The sequence below is a fragment of the Mytilus trossulus genome, chromosome 3 (genome assembly GCF_036588685.1).
Source record: "Mytilus trossulus isolate FHL-02 chromosome 3, PNRI_Mtr1.1.1.hap1, whole genome shotgun sequence".
In the NCBI taxonomy this organism is placed as follows: domain Eukaryota; kingdom Metazoa; phylum Mollusca; class Bivalvia; order Mytilida; family Mytilidae; genus Mytilus; species Mytilus trossulus.
The window spans coordinates 73,757,425-73,773,692 of NC_086375.1; the positions used below are offsets into that span (position 1 = coordinate 73,757,425).

The following is a 16,268-nucleotide window of genomic DNA, read 5'->3' on the forward strand; positions in this document are numbered from 1 at the left end:
GAAACTATCAACCTCCGTCACAAACACTCCCTTCTGCAAATGACCAACAAAAACATTAGGTCGTTAATAAAGACAATATTAGGTTTGACTCAGAACTTTGGACCTTTACATTTGAACTAGATTTTTGAGAATCAGTTAGTTTAAACATATTTATTTAAAGAGGATTTAGAAACAAGTGGGCACAATTTATATTAATTACTTTCCATTTTGCTGGTGCGAGTTCTGAAATGTCTGACGATTACTCGGAGGAATATTTTCGTTTCATACTGGTCTATTGGTTTTAATATACTAATATTTTTTCTGTGGTTTATAATTTAACTTTTTGGTAATATGGTTTTCATGGTCTAATTTTAGTCTAAAATCGGTTATTATTCATAATTTGATGAATTGAACCATGTTTTCAATTAATATTTTATAGTGTGTCCTATTATGTCGTATTGTTAAACCACTGTCTCAGGTTAGGGTATATAAATAATGGCACCAGATAAACGTTCAAAGCGGCTCGATTTGTTTGCATCTGTCTAAATCAGCTGCAACCTGATGTTCAGTGGTTGTAGTTTGTTGATATGGTTCATAAGTGTTTATCGTTCCGTGTTGGTCCAAGTTTGGTTCCCATTGTCCCAGTAGTTTAAAGGAGAATATTTTTGTTGAAGGTTAATAGACGAAAGACGATAAACGTCAAGCGATGGGAAAAGGTCATTCACAATAAGCAAACAACAAACAGCATATACTGCGAAACTTGCATTTAGTTAATTATATTTACAGTACTTACTTTTTACGACTAGTAAATGATTAACAAGACAGGGGGTCAAACTTTCACTCAAGTCGTGATGCAAATACTTATAACATCTTTGCGAACAAAATAAAATACTTGAGATTTTTTTTGCTTATCAGTCAAAAGTTATTTCAAACACATCTATCACTGATGTGTGCGTATTTATAACTCTAACAAGTTATATTTATCTCTAAGTTGGAAACACAAAGGTTTTAAACATCTTTATCTATACATACTCGTATATTAAATGCATGCTTCACTTAAAAAATTCCTTCATATACTATAAAAATAGTACTTAGTCTAGCTCGTAATTTACTATATTGGATTATATCTGGAGAAACTAGAGAACAGCCTCCATCAAATATTACTAAACCTGTCAGGAATACGTACAACAGATTAACAGAATCAATCAAATAATCAAATATTACAAAACATTTTAGGAATGCACGTGTACATACACCAGATTGCTATAGATACCATTTTTTCAATAGTTATTCGTAACAAAATTAATATTAGGATTATAAATATCAGTGAAGATGTAAATCATACTGGCATGTCTTACTTGCATTGATGTTTATAGCTTAAGCTAAGAATGTTGAAAAACTCACTGCTGACGGACTCGGTACTGAATGAAAATATCAAAACGTAACATCAACATAATAAATAGTAATGAAGATATAATTTATATGGTCATATCTGACTTTCATGTATGTGTATAGCCTTAGTTAATAATGTTAAAATGCTCACTACTGGCGCGGGACTCGGTATAAAATGAAACGGTTTTGTTCGTCATATTTTTCACAAGGCGATGTTTCAACAAAAAGACCCGGCCAAGATGATTATAATGATAACGTTTTCAAATGGACACTTCTGGTCGTTTTTGTTAAAAAGGAGGCATTTGGACGTTTTTTTTTTAAATGAACACAACATTTTAGGCTTTTTTTATCGACACTTTTGTTGGTTTTTTTAATGGACACGTTTGGGCGTTTTTTGTTTGTTTAACTTTTTATGGACACATTTAGTAATTTCTTGTTGGAAGTACGCGTTTGAGTGGTGTTTTATTTTAAATGGACACATTTGATTGTCTAATGTTTAGACGGTTTTTGTTTATAGGAGACGTTTGGGTGCGGTTTTTTAATCGTCACTTTTGGTGGATTTTTTTTAAATGGTCACGTTTGGGCGTTTATAAAAAAAACATTTAGATTCTTCTGTATTGATATACCGGTGATTGCTTACTATCTCAAAAGTGTTTTTCTTAAAAGAAATCGTGTTGACTTCATTTGTTTTTTGTTTTATTTGAATGGACACGGTCGTTCGTTTTTTTTTAATATGAACATGTATGGTTGTTTCATGTTTAAATTGAAATGTTGGTGTTTTTTTGTTTTAATGAACCAATTGGGCGTTTTCAGTAACTCATCGGGGCCCGTGAGCCTATACCATCACCTGGCGACCGCGTCCGTCGTCTTATATCTAAAAAACTAACACTTTTAGAGCAAATCTGACTGGGGTATAATGGTTCAATTAGCTAAGTTTTATCCATCCTGAAATTTTTCAGACGAATTGAACAATCCATTGTTGGGTTGCTGCCACTAAATTGATAGTTTTAAAGAAATTTTGCAGGTTTTTTTTCAAAATTCTTCTTGTCTGAAACAACTGGGCCATATACTTTCAAACTTTAACTAAATGTTCCTTGGGGTATCTAGTTTATAAATTGTATCCGATTTTTTGATCTTTTGACAAACATGGCCACTATGGCTAACCAGTTGCTCCACAGAGCGCAGCTTTATACGACTACAGATTTCGCACCCTGAACAGTTGGTGCAAGTATGAACACAACATTCAAGCTTGATACAGCTCTGAACTTGGATTGTGATTAAAAAGTTGACATATGCTTCTGACATACAATGAATGCGGTCTAAGAACTTAGTTTTAATTTGGACATTTACTTATTATGGTCCAATATCCAAAATCTAAATACATGGTTCGATTCAGCATATCAAAGAACCCCAAGAATACAATTTATGATGAAATCAAATAAAGTTCAATTTTTGACACTTTAGACCTCAATGTGGACCAATTTGATAACCAGGCCCAAATATCAAAAATCTAAATGCATGACTAGATTCAGCATAAAGCAAATAACCCAATTTATTCAGTTTTTTTTTTAAAATCAAACAAAGTTTAATTTTGAACCCCGATTTGGACTAACTTGAAAACTAGGCCTATAATCAAAAATCTAAATACATGTTTAGATTCAGCATATCAAAGAACCCCAAGGATTCAATTTTTGTTAAAATCAAATAAAGTTTAATTTTGGACCCCGATTTGAACCAACTTGAAAACTGGGCACATACTCAAAAATCTAATTACATGTTTAGATTCAGCGTATCAAAGAACCCAAAATATTCAATTTTTGTTAAAATCAAACTAAGTTTAATTTTGAACCCGTTGGACCTTAATGTAGACTTATTTGAAAACGGGACCAAAAATTAAGAATCTACATACACAGTTAGATTCGGCAAAACAAAGAACCCCAATTATTCAATTTTTGATGAAATCAAGCAAAGTTTAATTTTGGACCCTTTGGACCCTAATTCTTAACTGTTGTGACCAAAAACTCCCAAAATCAATCCCAACCTTCCTTCTATGGTCATAAACCGTGTGATTAAATTTCATAGATTTCTATTTACTTAAACTAAAGTTATGATGCATAAACCGCGAAAAATGCTTATTTGTGCCCCTTTTTGGTCCCTTTATCCTAAACTGTTGGGAAAAAATATCCCAAAATCAATCCCAAGTTCAAGTTATAGTGCGCGAAAACCAATGTGTCTTCGGACGACGACGTCAACGTCATACCAATATTTGTTTGCGGTCGTATAAAAATAGAACATAGGGGTCAACTGCAGTATTTTGCTCATATCTCAAAAACCAAAGCATTTAGAGCAGCAAGCTAACTGAGATAAAATTGTTCAATAAGTCAAGATCTACCAGCTCTTTAATTTTCAGAAGAATCGAACAACGCATTGTTTGGTTGCTGCCACTAAATTGGTAGTTGTACTGATTTTTATGCAGTTTTTTGTTATTATCTTGAACATTATTATATACTGACCGACTTTAGGAACGCAACACTAGATTAGTTTTGTGTTATTTTTGATTGAATTTGCCAACGTCAAAAGCGATGACTGCCTGTTACAAACGGCAAAATGATTGTCAGAAAGGTCAACAATTTTTTCTGACATTTTTTGGGTTCTGTTTTACGCCTTCTGATTTTGCATTTGTTCAACCCATTGATTGGTTTTGGCAATTATGCGGTTGGAATTTGAGAGCTTTACAGGTTTTCCTTCAGTCAATTCTTTGGCAATGCAGTTCATGGGAAACATTTATGGCATGAATCTGTACTCAATGGCACTCGGCAATTTGGTTAGCAGTTGCGGTCGTAAACATGATTGGTAAATGACGTTGCATAATCAAATTCTGTTGATGTTTCATTGTCACTACACGTTGATCTGTTCATTGATGGCCAGCAACACATCTTGTCTACTTGTATCGTTGACGGAAGGACAGTAGGACGAGTTTCTGAAGTCATACGGTATGGTTGCAGCACATTTATTATTCTTTTTTTTTATTTCTCAGACTTGGCAAAATGGAGATGCAACATTTAAAAAGATAATAAGTAAGTCAAAGGATTGACAGAACTGTTTAACAAAGCAAAACAAAGTGAAACTGAAACAATCTTTCATGGGACCAAAATTTCGCTTTAAGAAATTCGTGCGACTTCAAATATTCGGTATGTTCAATAACCACAGGGAAGTCAGATTTCGATTTTTTGTAAGGAAAAAGAAGCATGATAAGCATGAAAAGTAGTTGTAAGAGAATCAAAAAAGATTTGGTAAAAATCAACAAAATGAGTGTTGCATTTCTAAAGTCGTTTAGTATAGATAGATATAAACTGTTAACAGCAATAATGTTCACCAAAAAACATGCAAAAAAGTTTTTCTGAACAAAATTGTCAACTGACCCTTTTAAGGAGTAATTTTCCTTTAAGGACAATTTGAAAAATAATTGTTTATGCTTTTTCATTGATAAAAGATTAAATCCAAAAAATAACAGGTGAGCTATTAAGGCTCTTGGGAGCCTGTTTGTTTAAATTGACACATTTGGTCGTCACTTTCAGTAGCATATCATAAAAAGAACACGTTTTGGCGCAAACAAGTAATATACAGTCTTTGCTATAAATATACCATGTATACATAATCTTACTCCTTGTAAAGGAGGTCAAGGTTAGATGATTGAAGCCTGACAGAGTGAGACAGACATGAACATGTTACAATCTTATTATACTGTCCCCTTAATAAAATCGACTATTTGCAAGTATAACTTAAGTACGTTAGAAACAGAATAATTATTGCTTATGATATTTGAGATACATACTTGACCACAAAAACTTTAACTTGATCACTGATCCATGAACATGAGGTTGAGGTAAGGTGAACCCTAAATACTCTCTTCATAAAGAATACGAGAAAAAGACCAAACAGGACAGACTTAACATTGACCAAAGAACCATGAAAATGAGTTCAAGGTCAGATAAAACCTGCCAGCCTAACATGTACAACTTTCAATAATTCTTAAAAAAAATCATACTATATTAGTTAATAGATTGCTAATTAAGTATCGATGATACAGAATTGACAGAAAACAAGAATGTGTCCCCAGTACACGGATGTTCCACTGGCACTATCATTTCCTTTGTTCCGTGGACCGTGAAATTGGGGTCAAAACTCTTATTTGGCATTAAAAGTAAACAGATCATATCATAAGGAACATGTGTACTAAGTTTCAAGTAAATTGGACTTCAACTTCATCAAAAACTACCTTGACCAAAAACTTTAACCTGAAGTGGGACGAACGGAAGTACAGACCAGAAAACAATTGCCCCTCTAATATTGAAGGTGGGGCATAAAAATAAATCTTGATCACTGATCCATGAAACAAGTTTCAGGCCAGGTCAACACCCCCCCCCCCCCCCCCCCTGTCTGACAGACATGGAGACCCTTGCAATGATCAAATAAACCTAATATAGTCAACCGATTTTACAAATAAGTGAGTAAACCACATAACAAGAATACTTTTATTTTTTATGAAGCAGTCACTGAATGTGGAAGTGAAGCCGGGGACAATGGACTGTCATACAACAAACAGGAATATCTGACAAACAGCATTTTATTTGCACACAAGTTTTAAGCATCCAGGAAATCTTTCTCCTAAAATGCTTTAAAGAAATAGTTTACAACGTTGCCACTGCCTGAGAGTATTCTCTATGTCTCTCATTAATCAAAACTTTGATCTATTGCAGTTTTCAAATTTTCAAATAGATTAGATTTCTAAATATTAGAAAACAATTGAGAGCCTTCCATACATTATCCTGGCAAAGCTACATCTTCAGAACAGTTTATATCAATCATACCACATCTTCTTTTTTATAGTTAAAAATTTTCAGGTAGGAAGATAATGTGAAGTCATAAATTAAAATGGGAACCCCATTAATTTTTCAAACATTAAATCACAAGACTAAGAGTAGGATGTTAAAAAAAGAGACTGAGTCTTACAAGCTATAGATATAAGATGAAAAACTTGTCAATATAAAATAAAAAGTTTTTTCTATTCATTTTTTTTATTCTTTAAATTTCCCATTAAAGAGCTGTCTTTCAGTGTGTTTTTCTGTAAAGTTCCAAATTGTCTTCTTTGTTCTGCCTGCATTTCTCTAGAATTTTCACCTTCTCTAGGACCACGGATATTCTGCCAATCGTGAATGTCATATTTTTCCATTACATCCTAAATTTAAAAAAAATAACAAAATTTTTATTGAATGCAAAATTGTACAAGAATACAAGTAGTTCTGAAACTTCTGATCTATGTTACTTTTTTTTCATCAAAATTTATTTTAAATAATACTTATAATTACAAAAGCACAATATAACCCTTCATTACATTAGAAAATATATACATTGTACCTAGATTGTTAGTGAAAATTTAAAGATACAAATGACTCATAACAATTGCTCACATGACAAAAACCTACTCATAGCAAAAGCTCACATGACAAATCCCTAAATAAAGTAAAAGCTCACACAACAAAAACATACTCATAGCAATTGGTTGCATGGTAAAACTAGAGGCTTTAAAGAGCCTGTGTTGCTCACCTTGGTCTATGTTAATATTAAACAAAGGAAGGAGATGTATTCATGACAAAAATTGTGTTTTGGTGATGGTGATGTGTTTGTACATCTTACTTTACTAAACAGTCTTGCTGCTTACAATTATCTCTATCTATAATGAATTTTGACCCAGTAGTTTCAGTGGAAAATGTTAATAAAAATTTACAAATTTTAAGAAAATTGTTAAAATTTGACTATAAAGGACAATAACTCCTTAGGGGGCCAATTGACCATTTGGGTCATGCTGACTTATTTGTAAATCTTACTTTGCTGAACATTATTGCTGTTTACAGTTTATCTTTATCTATAATAATATTCAAGATAATAACCAAAAACGGCAAAATTTCCTTAAAATTACCGATTCAGCGGCAGCAACCTAACAACCAGTTGTCCCATTCATTTGAAAATTTGAGGGCAGATAGATCTTGACCTGATAAACAATATTACCCCGTAATATTTGCTCTAAATGCTTTGATTTTTGAGTTATAATCTAAAAACTACATTTTACCCCTATGTTCTATTTTTAGCTGTGGCGGCCATCTTGATTTGATGACCAGGTCACCGGACACATTTTTTACACTTATTACCCCATTGATGATTGTGGCCAAGTTTGGATTAATTTGGCCCTATAATTTCAGAGGAGAAGATTTTTGTAAAAGATAACAAAGATTTACGAAAAATGGTTAAAAATTGACTATAAAGGGCAATAACTCCTACCATTTCGGTCAAATTGACTTATTTGTAAATCTTACTTTGCTGAACATTATCGCTGTTTACAGTTTATCTCTTTCTATAATAATATTCAAGATAACCAAAAACAGCAAAATTTCCTTAAAATTACCAATTCAGGGGCAGCAACCCAACAACGGGTTGTCTGATTCTTCTGAAAATTTCAGGGCAGATAGATCTTGACATGATAAACAATTTTACCCCTTGTCAGATTTGCTCTAACTGCTTTGGTTTTTGAGTTATAAGCCAAAAACTGTATTTTACCCCTATGTTCTATTTTTAGCCATGGCAGCCATCTTGGTTAGTTGGCCGGGTCACCGGACACATTTTTTAAACTAGATAACCCAATGATGATTGTGGCCAAGTTTGGTTAAATTTGGCCCAGTAGTTTCAGAGAAGAAGATTTTTGTAAAAGTTAACGACGCCGGACGATGACGCCGGATGCCAAGTGATGGGAAAAGCTCACTTGGCCCTGTGGGCCAGGTGAGCTAAAAACCAGTCACAACAGTAGCTCACATGACAACAAACTTACATATAGCAATGGATTGCATGGCAATGACCTACTTATAGCAATTACTCAAAAGACATAGACCTATTTATAGCAATTAATGAAAAGACAAAGACCTATTCTTAGCATGAAAAATATATACAAAATGTACTCATAGCAATAGCTCAAACAACCTGGACCAACTCATAGCAATAACTTATAAAACAAAGACATACTCATACCAATAGCTGACATCAATTTAACAACCTCGTAGTAAGAGCACTACTTAAAGCAATAGCTCACATGACAAAGACATATTCATAGAAATACATGGAGGTCATATTAAGACCTACTCATAGCAATAACTTACATGACAAATATCTACAAAATGGACTCATAGCAATCCATGTACAAATGTAGCTCAAATAACCTAGACCTACTCATAACAATACCTTACAAAAAAGACATACACCTAGCAATAACTGACATGACAAAAACAACCTCATAGCAAGAGGCCTACTCATATGAATAGCTCATGCAACTAAGACTAATTCATAGCAATAGTTCATATGACTAAGACCTATTCATAGCAATAGCTCACATGACAAAGACCTACTCATAACAATAGCTCATATGACTAAGACTTACTCATATAAAAAAACAAAAACCCACTTGAAGGAATAGCCCACATGATTGCAGCTGATTTCGACAAATTTTGGAATACGAATTGGTTATTTGAACATTCCTACCATTCTTCTTGCGGACGACACAACCCTTCTAAGTGCTTCGCCAAAAGGTCTACAAGGTCTTCTCGACTGTGTTCAAACTTATGCGTGTAAATGGAGACTTAAATATAACGGAACAAAAAGTTGTGTCTTGACTTTTAATAATAATAATACAGATGTTGACATTAAGCTTGGAAATACAACAATAGCGTGTAAAACTGATACAATTTATGCTGGTACATTGATAACTAACAATAATAAAACTTTTGAAAGGACAAAAAAGGCGGCTAAGAAATTAAAGAAAAATCTACACTCATTGTATAGTGCTGGAGTAAACCCAAAAGGCCTTACACCGATTACAAACACGTTGATATGGAAACGATTTGTTCTTCCTACAGCATTGTACTCTTGCGAAGTATGGGGACAACTCTCAAATTCTGAAACAGAACTTTTAGAAAGAACACAACGATATGCTGCGCGGTATATCCAATGCATGGACAAATATTCACCAACGGACTCAACTACAAGTAACCTTGGTCTATGGTCATTAGAAGCTGTAATCGACAAATTCAAACTTTTATTCTTTGGGCGATTATGTAGGAGTAAATCTGGCACAACTCATAAAAAACTGTTCAACATGTGCATCAGTAAATTTATACTGGATGAAAATGCCGAACACTCTATAACATATAATCTTATAACAACTCTTGTTAAATACGATCTATTTTCCTTCCTTGAAACTTATGTCAATGAAGATTACATACCAGAAAAAGTGCTTTGGTCGAAAATTGTCCGTCAGTCTATTGAAATTTATGAAGAGAACAGATGGAAAAGTAATTTAGAAAATAGAAATGAACTCAAACGGTATTCCAAAATTCATCCTACCCTCTGTGAACATAGACTAATTCGGTTGACAGTTTTATATCCCGATACAAAACTCGAACTGTTAGTACTTGTAGCTTTAGGATCGGCAGCCATTAAGAAAGCTACATGTACTCTATGTAACAAACAATCTTTTGATATCGTTAAACATCTAATAATGGAGTGTCATGTTCTACTAACCGAAAGAAATGTCATGTTCTATAAAATTGTGGATGAACTTCCCATTCAAAAGTCCGTGGATATTTTCAATTTAGACGATGATGACCTTCTTGAAGTACTATTGGGAGCTGTTGATAATACTGTATACGATCTCGATCCTATAGTTTGGTCTAGAATGATGTATTACGTAGCAAAACATATTTACCCCATGTTTAAAAAATTCAGACATGTTTTATTTGAAAATAGGTTTAATTTTGAATTTTGAATAGACATTGATTGAAAAACATTGTGTTTCTGCTGTTTATACTAGAATCTGTGCATTGTGTGTTTATCTACTATGTTGTTTTTTGTGAGTGTTTTTTTGTTCTTTTTTTCATATGTATTTATCTCATAATGTATGATATTTTGTTGATTGTGTAAATAATTGCTTGTTTTCTTTTTGTATGCAAAATCTTCATATACATGGAGGAAATAAAGATTCATTCATTCATTCATTCATTCATATAGCTTATTTAAAGACCTACTCAAAGCAATAACTTACAGGACAAATATCTACAAAATGTACTCTTTGGTAGTCCTAGCAAAAGCTCAAATAACCTGAACCTACTTATAGCAAAACAAAAACATACTCATACCAATAGCTGACATGACCAAAACCTAATCATAGCAATAGCTCATATGAATAAGACAAACTCATAGCAATAGCTCACATGACAAAAACCTAATCATAGCAAAAGTCCATTTAAATAAGACAAACTCATAGCAATAGCTCACATGACAAAAACCTAATCATAGCAATAGCCCATTTGAATAAGACAAACTCATAGCCATAGCTCACATGACAAAAACCTAATCATAGCAATAGTCTATTTGAATAAGACAAACTCATAGCAATAGCTCATATGACAAAACCCTTATTATAGCAAAATCTCATATGACTAAGACTTACTCATAGGCCAAAGACCTTCTTGTAGCAATATCCCACATGACAAAGACATACTTATATAGATAGCTCACACAACAAAGACTTACTCATAACATAACAAAGACTTACGCATAACATAACAAAGACCTACTCATAACATGAGCTCATATGACCAGGACTTACTCATACATTTGTGGCAAAAGGTCACATGACCAAGATGAGTAAATTTAAACCAAGGAATTGTCTTGCTAAATATTAAGTAAAAGCTCCTGCAAACAACTCAATAAATATGTGTGATGAACAATTTTCTTAATTCATGGACAAAAATGGTATGACATTGCCACAATTAAGTATGTCTGTCTCAGTGAGAAATGGACCTGCACCACTGAAAAAAGATAAATAGGGAATCTACTGATACTTTCTCTACAACTTACATTATATACTTTTTCAAGATCCTCGGTCTTTAATGATCTACCAATATTAAGTTCAGCCTTCTCAGAAAGCTGAAAAAAAAGGATTATATTAAACATTAAAACTCGCATATTATTATCTTTGATATATCTTATCTTTCTCTCTATATATACAACTCGTCTAAACATCAACCTAACAATGTTAGATCTGTAAATTTGCTTTCACAAATTTTTTGGTCTTCCCTCGTCGGGATTCTAACCCAAGCTGTATATATATATATATATATAATTTATACATAAATTTACTAGTACACAATGTATATACTTTTATAAAAATAAACATGCCAACACATCTTAATATGGTACTACTATACTTAAAAAAAAATCATTTGTAAACATACATTTTAAAACACAATTAACAAATATTTTGTCAAAAATTAAGCATAGAAGACTGTAGCTAATTTTTATTTTTTTATCAGTGGGATTTGAAACAATGTTTCAGTGACACCATGGCCATGATGCCTTCATTGTGTCCAGTTATTCCAGTACCCTAGACAACTCTTCAAACTAATTTACTATATTATCTTAAACAATAGTATGACATGTCCCTAAGACTTCATCTACAAATGTAGGGATCTTAATCAGTACATAATGTATCATGATATTATGGAATATCAATGCAAGCTTTTTATCAGTTGTGAAGGATGATAATACTTACTTAATCTATCACTTGCAAAAATATTTTTAAAAAATTGTTATATATGATTCAAATCATATTTTTTTTAAATTGAAGCCCAGACATTAATGATTGCTCGACTAAATAACTGCCAGAACAAGAAAACAAAACATGTTTTGTAGTTGCTGTTTGAACAAAATGTTTGCACAATTCTGAAAAAAATACCAATGTTACTAAATATCATAAGCTATTTTAGGATTAAAAATTCATAACTTACTTTTTGTACCTTGCCTCTTTCATATTTCAGTTTATGAAACTGATACAACCAAATATAACTACCAAATATAAAAACCTGAAAGCATACAAAGGAATATTTATATTGCCAATATTCATCTCAAAGTCACAGTAAGGCCATGTCTAGAAATATTAATAACTTTAACAGCCAGAAATTTTCATTTTCTGATGATATTGCATTGTTCTATTAGAGTTGCTTTAAATGAGTCAAAGGACTTCTCATTTGTTTTGGGATAGATGTAGCAAGTCTATACAATTCTCAGGGGTGGATTCAGCCAAATCAAAAGGAGGTTCAAACCCCAGGCATCTCAGCCCCCTGATCAGCTACTGATTCTGAAAAAAAGATAAAATAACATACATGTACACATTCTACCACTTAAATGAAGATTGATAAAAAATATGAAATAAACAATAATGGATGGCATTATCATGCAGATATGACTCAGAGCCAATTGTCCTGATTCTGTAGATGATGATTTGACCTGGTGCTGATTTGATTTGTACATGCACTTTCTGAAGTATCCGGAAACAGTTTTACTCAAGATAATGAAGAGTCTAGTCTTATTTTTGTTGATTTGATGTAAGACACATGCAATAAACTCAAATGATCTCAGTGAGAAACAGGAGCTAGTTTTTTATACTTGTCATTTTTTGGCCCTTGGTACATGTAAAATGTATATACATTTATATCATGCTGTGCAATATGAGTTCTACTGAACAGCCAGCCATTAAACAATTACATGTAGGTAAGCATCATGAGCATGCTTATGAATTACTATCACTTTTATCAAATCCGGGTCCGTTTGCCCTGATTCACATTCGCCATACTACGTGTTCGCCCTGATACCTGTTCGCCCAGATTTTTATTTTTTTCTATTTGTTGTCCAGTCCCATAATTTTAAGTATTTGAACAAAATATGTTAAAGTTTGTTAACAAATTGACAGAATATTTATATTGCCGCAATCATTTTATCATTTTCTCTTTGATTTACAGAGTAGAATTGGTATACAATGTATTTCTCTTTATTGATATTTGTTAACAAAATAATTGTATTCAGTCAATCATGAATGTATGCAGTATAACTGAGACTAGGACTGTCTCCGAGTATAATAATGAACTTGTAAATCCCATCTTCCTATATCTATTGTAAATCCGTTTCATGATTTACAGTTCTTACATCATTGTGTTTATTAATTTCAAGCTGAATATTTTATCAAAAGAAAACGTTTGGTTTTTATTAATAATTCATCAAAAGACAAGTATCACAATAATCAGTGATCCGAATTATTTTGTCATTGAACAATATTAACGATCATAAACAAGCCATACACTTTTAAATATTTCCCTGTTTCCATAAATTTCAAGAATATATACCAAAGAAATATCTGAATAAGTTTTTTTCAACTTCAATGCCCTGAATATCAATATTTTTAAGTAGGGCGAACAGACTCAAGGTGAACGTACCCAGGGCGATAATGTTATTAGGGCGAACAATCCCGATACCATTGCCACTTTTATCCCATTTATCAAATCCATATTGAATTTATCTTTTTCCAGGTCGAGGAAGACAGGTCAAGTCAGAGTGATCTGACTCACCACCAGTCACCACACCTATTTACGATAATTGTTATTAATACTATTTTTTGAGTATTCATCAGTTCATTGCGTAACTGATGAACATGATAAAGAATGATAAATAAAACATTTTCAATATTTTAGATAGCACCTATAGGGTCTATGAAGGTAACCAGGTAGTTTTAAGCACAGACTCTATTGTTGAAATAATTCTAAACGAGGGAAATGATGATGTAAACATTAAACAGAAGCCTGAGTGAAGGTCATTACCAACATTGGAACACCGGTTTCCCATGTTCTTGACTTGAAAAATCTGTGGTTTGTAAGAGGTTTTAGCCTTTCGACGGACATAATAGTCTTAAAAATTGAACTGAGTCTATTCATTTTTAGTATTTGCTACGCATTACGATAACAAAATATGAAGAAACACAGGACTGTTTTCCTTTTGAACCGGATGTATCAATAATATAAAAGTTTTAAAAGTTGTGCTGGTACGACTTGTATTATTTCCGGAAAGAAATTGCTTCTTTATTCCGTAGCTTTCAAATTATCTTATTTGGTATTCAAGCTATGTTTACAATCATATGATAGGTAGCTCTCATTTATTTTTTATATCCCTAACTATTTTGTTATCAAATGTATGATAGTTTTAAAATACCATAATGACTGGATGATTTTGGCCAAGTTTGGCCCGTCTCAGTTGTTTTCAGGAGGAGAAGACTCAGTTTGGGTCTTCTTTTACTAAAGGGTCCTTATACTTTAGAGAAAAGGTTCATTCATGGTTATGGTTAGGTTAGGGGATGTTCTAGATTAGGATTAGGTTTTAGGGTTAGAGCTAGTGTTAGGTTTAGCAGGCGCGGATCCAGGAGGGGGGGGGGGGGGGGGGTCCGGGGTTGAAACCCCTCCTTTTTTTGACGATCAATGCATTTGAATGGGGACATGTAGTTGGAACCCCCCCAGGGGCGGATCCAGGATTTCCAGTTAGGGGGGGGCGCAAATTTTTATTTTTGCCGAGCATAGCGAGGCGAAAAATTTTTGGAGGTTTTTTTAGGTAAAATTATTGAAATATTCTTCTAAAGGGGTGAAATGTAGATATCTCGAACTATTGTGTGTTAAAATTAGCGAGAAATTAAAGTTTCAAGCTGAAACCACATTAAGACAGACGGACACAAAGTGAGAAGAGACAGATCACAATTGCTCACCTGACCAATATATTTTTCAAACGAAAAGTTCTACTTTTATCAGTGATTTTTAATTGTCCTTTAATACTATCGGTTTTTTACTTTTTTGATTTTCGGAGGTCGTGCCAGACTTAACTGTGTTCGCCACAAACAACTAAAATCAGAATGAGATGCATTTACGCAGTTATGAGTTTAATGTTTATTTTCCAAGGATCCCAAGCATACAGTAATACGGTACAGAATTCGGCTAAATACATGTATGTAGGTTGAAAGTGAGAAATAAATATAAACACAGAGATACAAATTAATAAACTAACCTTTCGCTTGAAATAGTATTTCTATCTTTCATTACGGATATTATAAAAGATTTGAATCTCACCTGCCGACTGTTTTCTTGACCGTATCATGATGAAAAAGTGAGTAAAGGATGTTTTGGAACTTCAATTATCAAACAAATTGATTATAAAAACCGCTAATACAATGTAGCATTGGTTTATACTTAAACTGCTAAAAACCTATTGTATTTGTCATCAAACGCCGCGTATGACACCTCCCTTTGAAATTATTTATAGAACTTTAATAAAGCGTAGGTCAGTTGATTAGTGATCACGTTGATTCTGTTAAACAGACTGTTTTATATACTTCGAATGTTATAAAAGATTGAATGGTCTCGTCTGATACATAAATATCTTGAAGTCAACCCATGCTTTGCAAATTTTAGGGGGGGGGGGCGCACGCCCGCCACGCCCCCGCCTAAATCCGCCCCTGCCCCCCCCCTTTGTCCTTGGTTAGGAACCCCCTTTTTAAAATGGCTGGATCCGCCCCTGGGCTTAGTATAGGTTTTGGGTTAAGAATTGTTTACTGTATAGATCTTTCAAATGATGGGTTGGGACCCCTAAAGGAAAAGAAGGCCGACTTTTGTAAAAGCCGATTACAAAATTTTACAAACAATTGTTAAAAATTTACTTCAACACAATATTAACTCCTTATGGGTCATGTTGAGTTATTAGTAGATCTTACTTTGCTGAACACGATTGCTGTTTAGAGTTTATCTCTATCTATAATAAAGTATTCCAGAAAATAACAAAAAACTGCAAAAATCAAGTTTTTTAAAATTACCAATTCAGGATCAGCAACCCAACAACGGGTTGTCCGATTTGTCTGAATATAGGAAATAGAACAGATAGATCTTAACCTGTTGAACAATTTTCAAATTTGCCCTAAATGCTTT

General features: G+C 33.1%; 1 protein-coding gene across 1 annotated transcript; it reads right to left on the reverse strand.

Annotated features, from left to right (window-relative positions):
• Nucleotides 1-6,424: 6,424 nt before the first annotated feature.
• Nucleotides 6,425-14,318, reverse strand: LOC134712375 (cytochrome c oxidase assembly protein COX16 homolog, mitochondrial-like). Its single transcript, XM_063573862.1, has 4 exons — nucleotides 14,127-14,318; nucleotides 12,264-12,338; nucleotides 11,335-11,403; nucleotides 6,425-6,610 (listed from the first exon to the last, which is right to left on the reverse strand). The coding sequence occupies exons 1-4, from the start codon at nucleotides 14,238-14,240 to the stop codon at nucleotides 6,437-6,439; spliced, it is 432 nt and encodes a 143-aa protein (XP_063429932.1). The 5' UTR covers nucleotides 14,241-14,318; the 3' UTR covers nucleotides 6,425-6,436.
• Between the last annotated feature and the right edge of the window lie 1,950 nt (nucleotides 14,319-16,268).

What these genes read in the sequence shown, in the direction of transcription:
- LOC134712375 (XM_063573862.1), bottom strand. Translation starts at nt 14,240, where the DNA reads ATGAATAGACTCAGTTCAATTTTTAAGACTATTATGTCCGTCGAAAGG. An exon ending in AAAGAGGCAAGGTACAAAAA is followed by an intron (nt 11,404 to 12,263) that starts GTAAGTTATGAA and finishes CTTTTTTTTCAG; the next exon opens with CTTTCTGAGAAGGCTGAACT. An exon ending in ATCTTGAAAAAGTATATAAT is followed by an intron (nt 6,611 to 11,334) that starts GTAAGTTGTAGA and finishes TTTTAAATTTAG; the next exon opens with GATGTAATGGAAAAATATGA.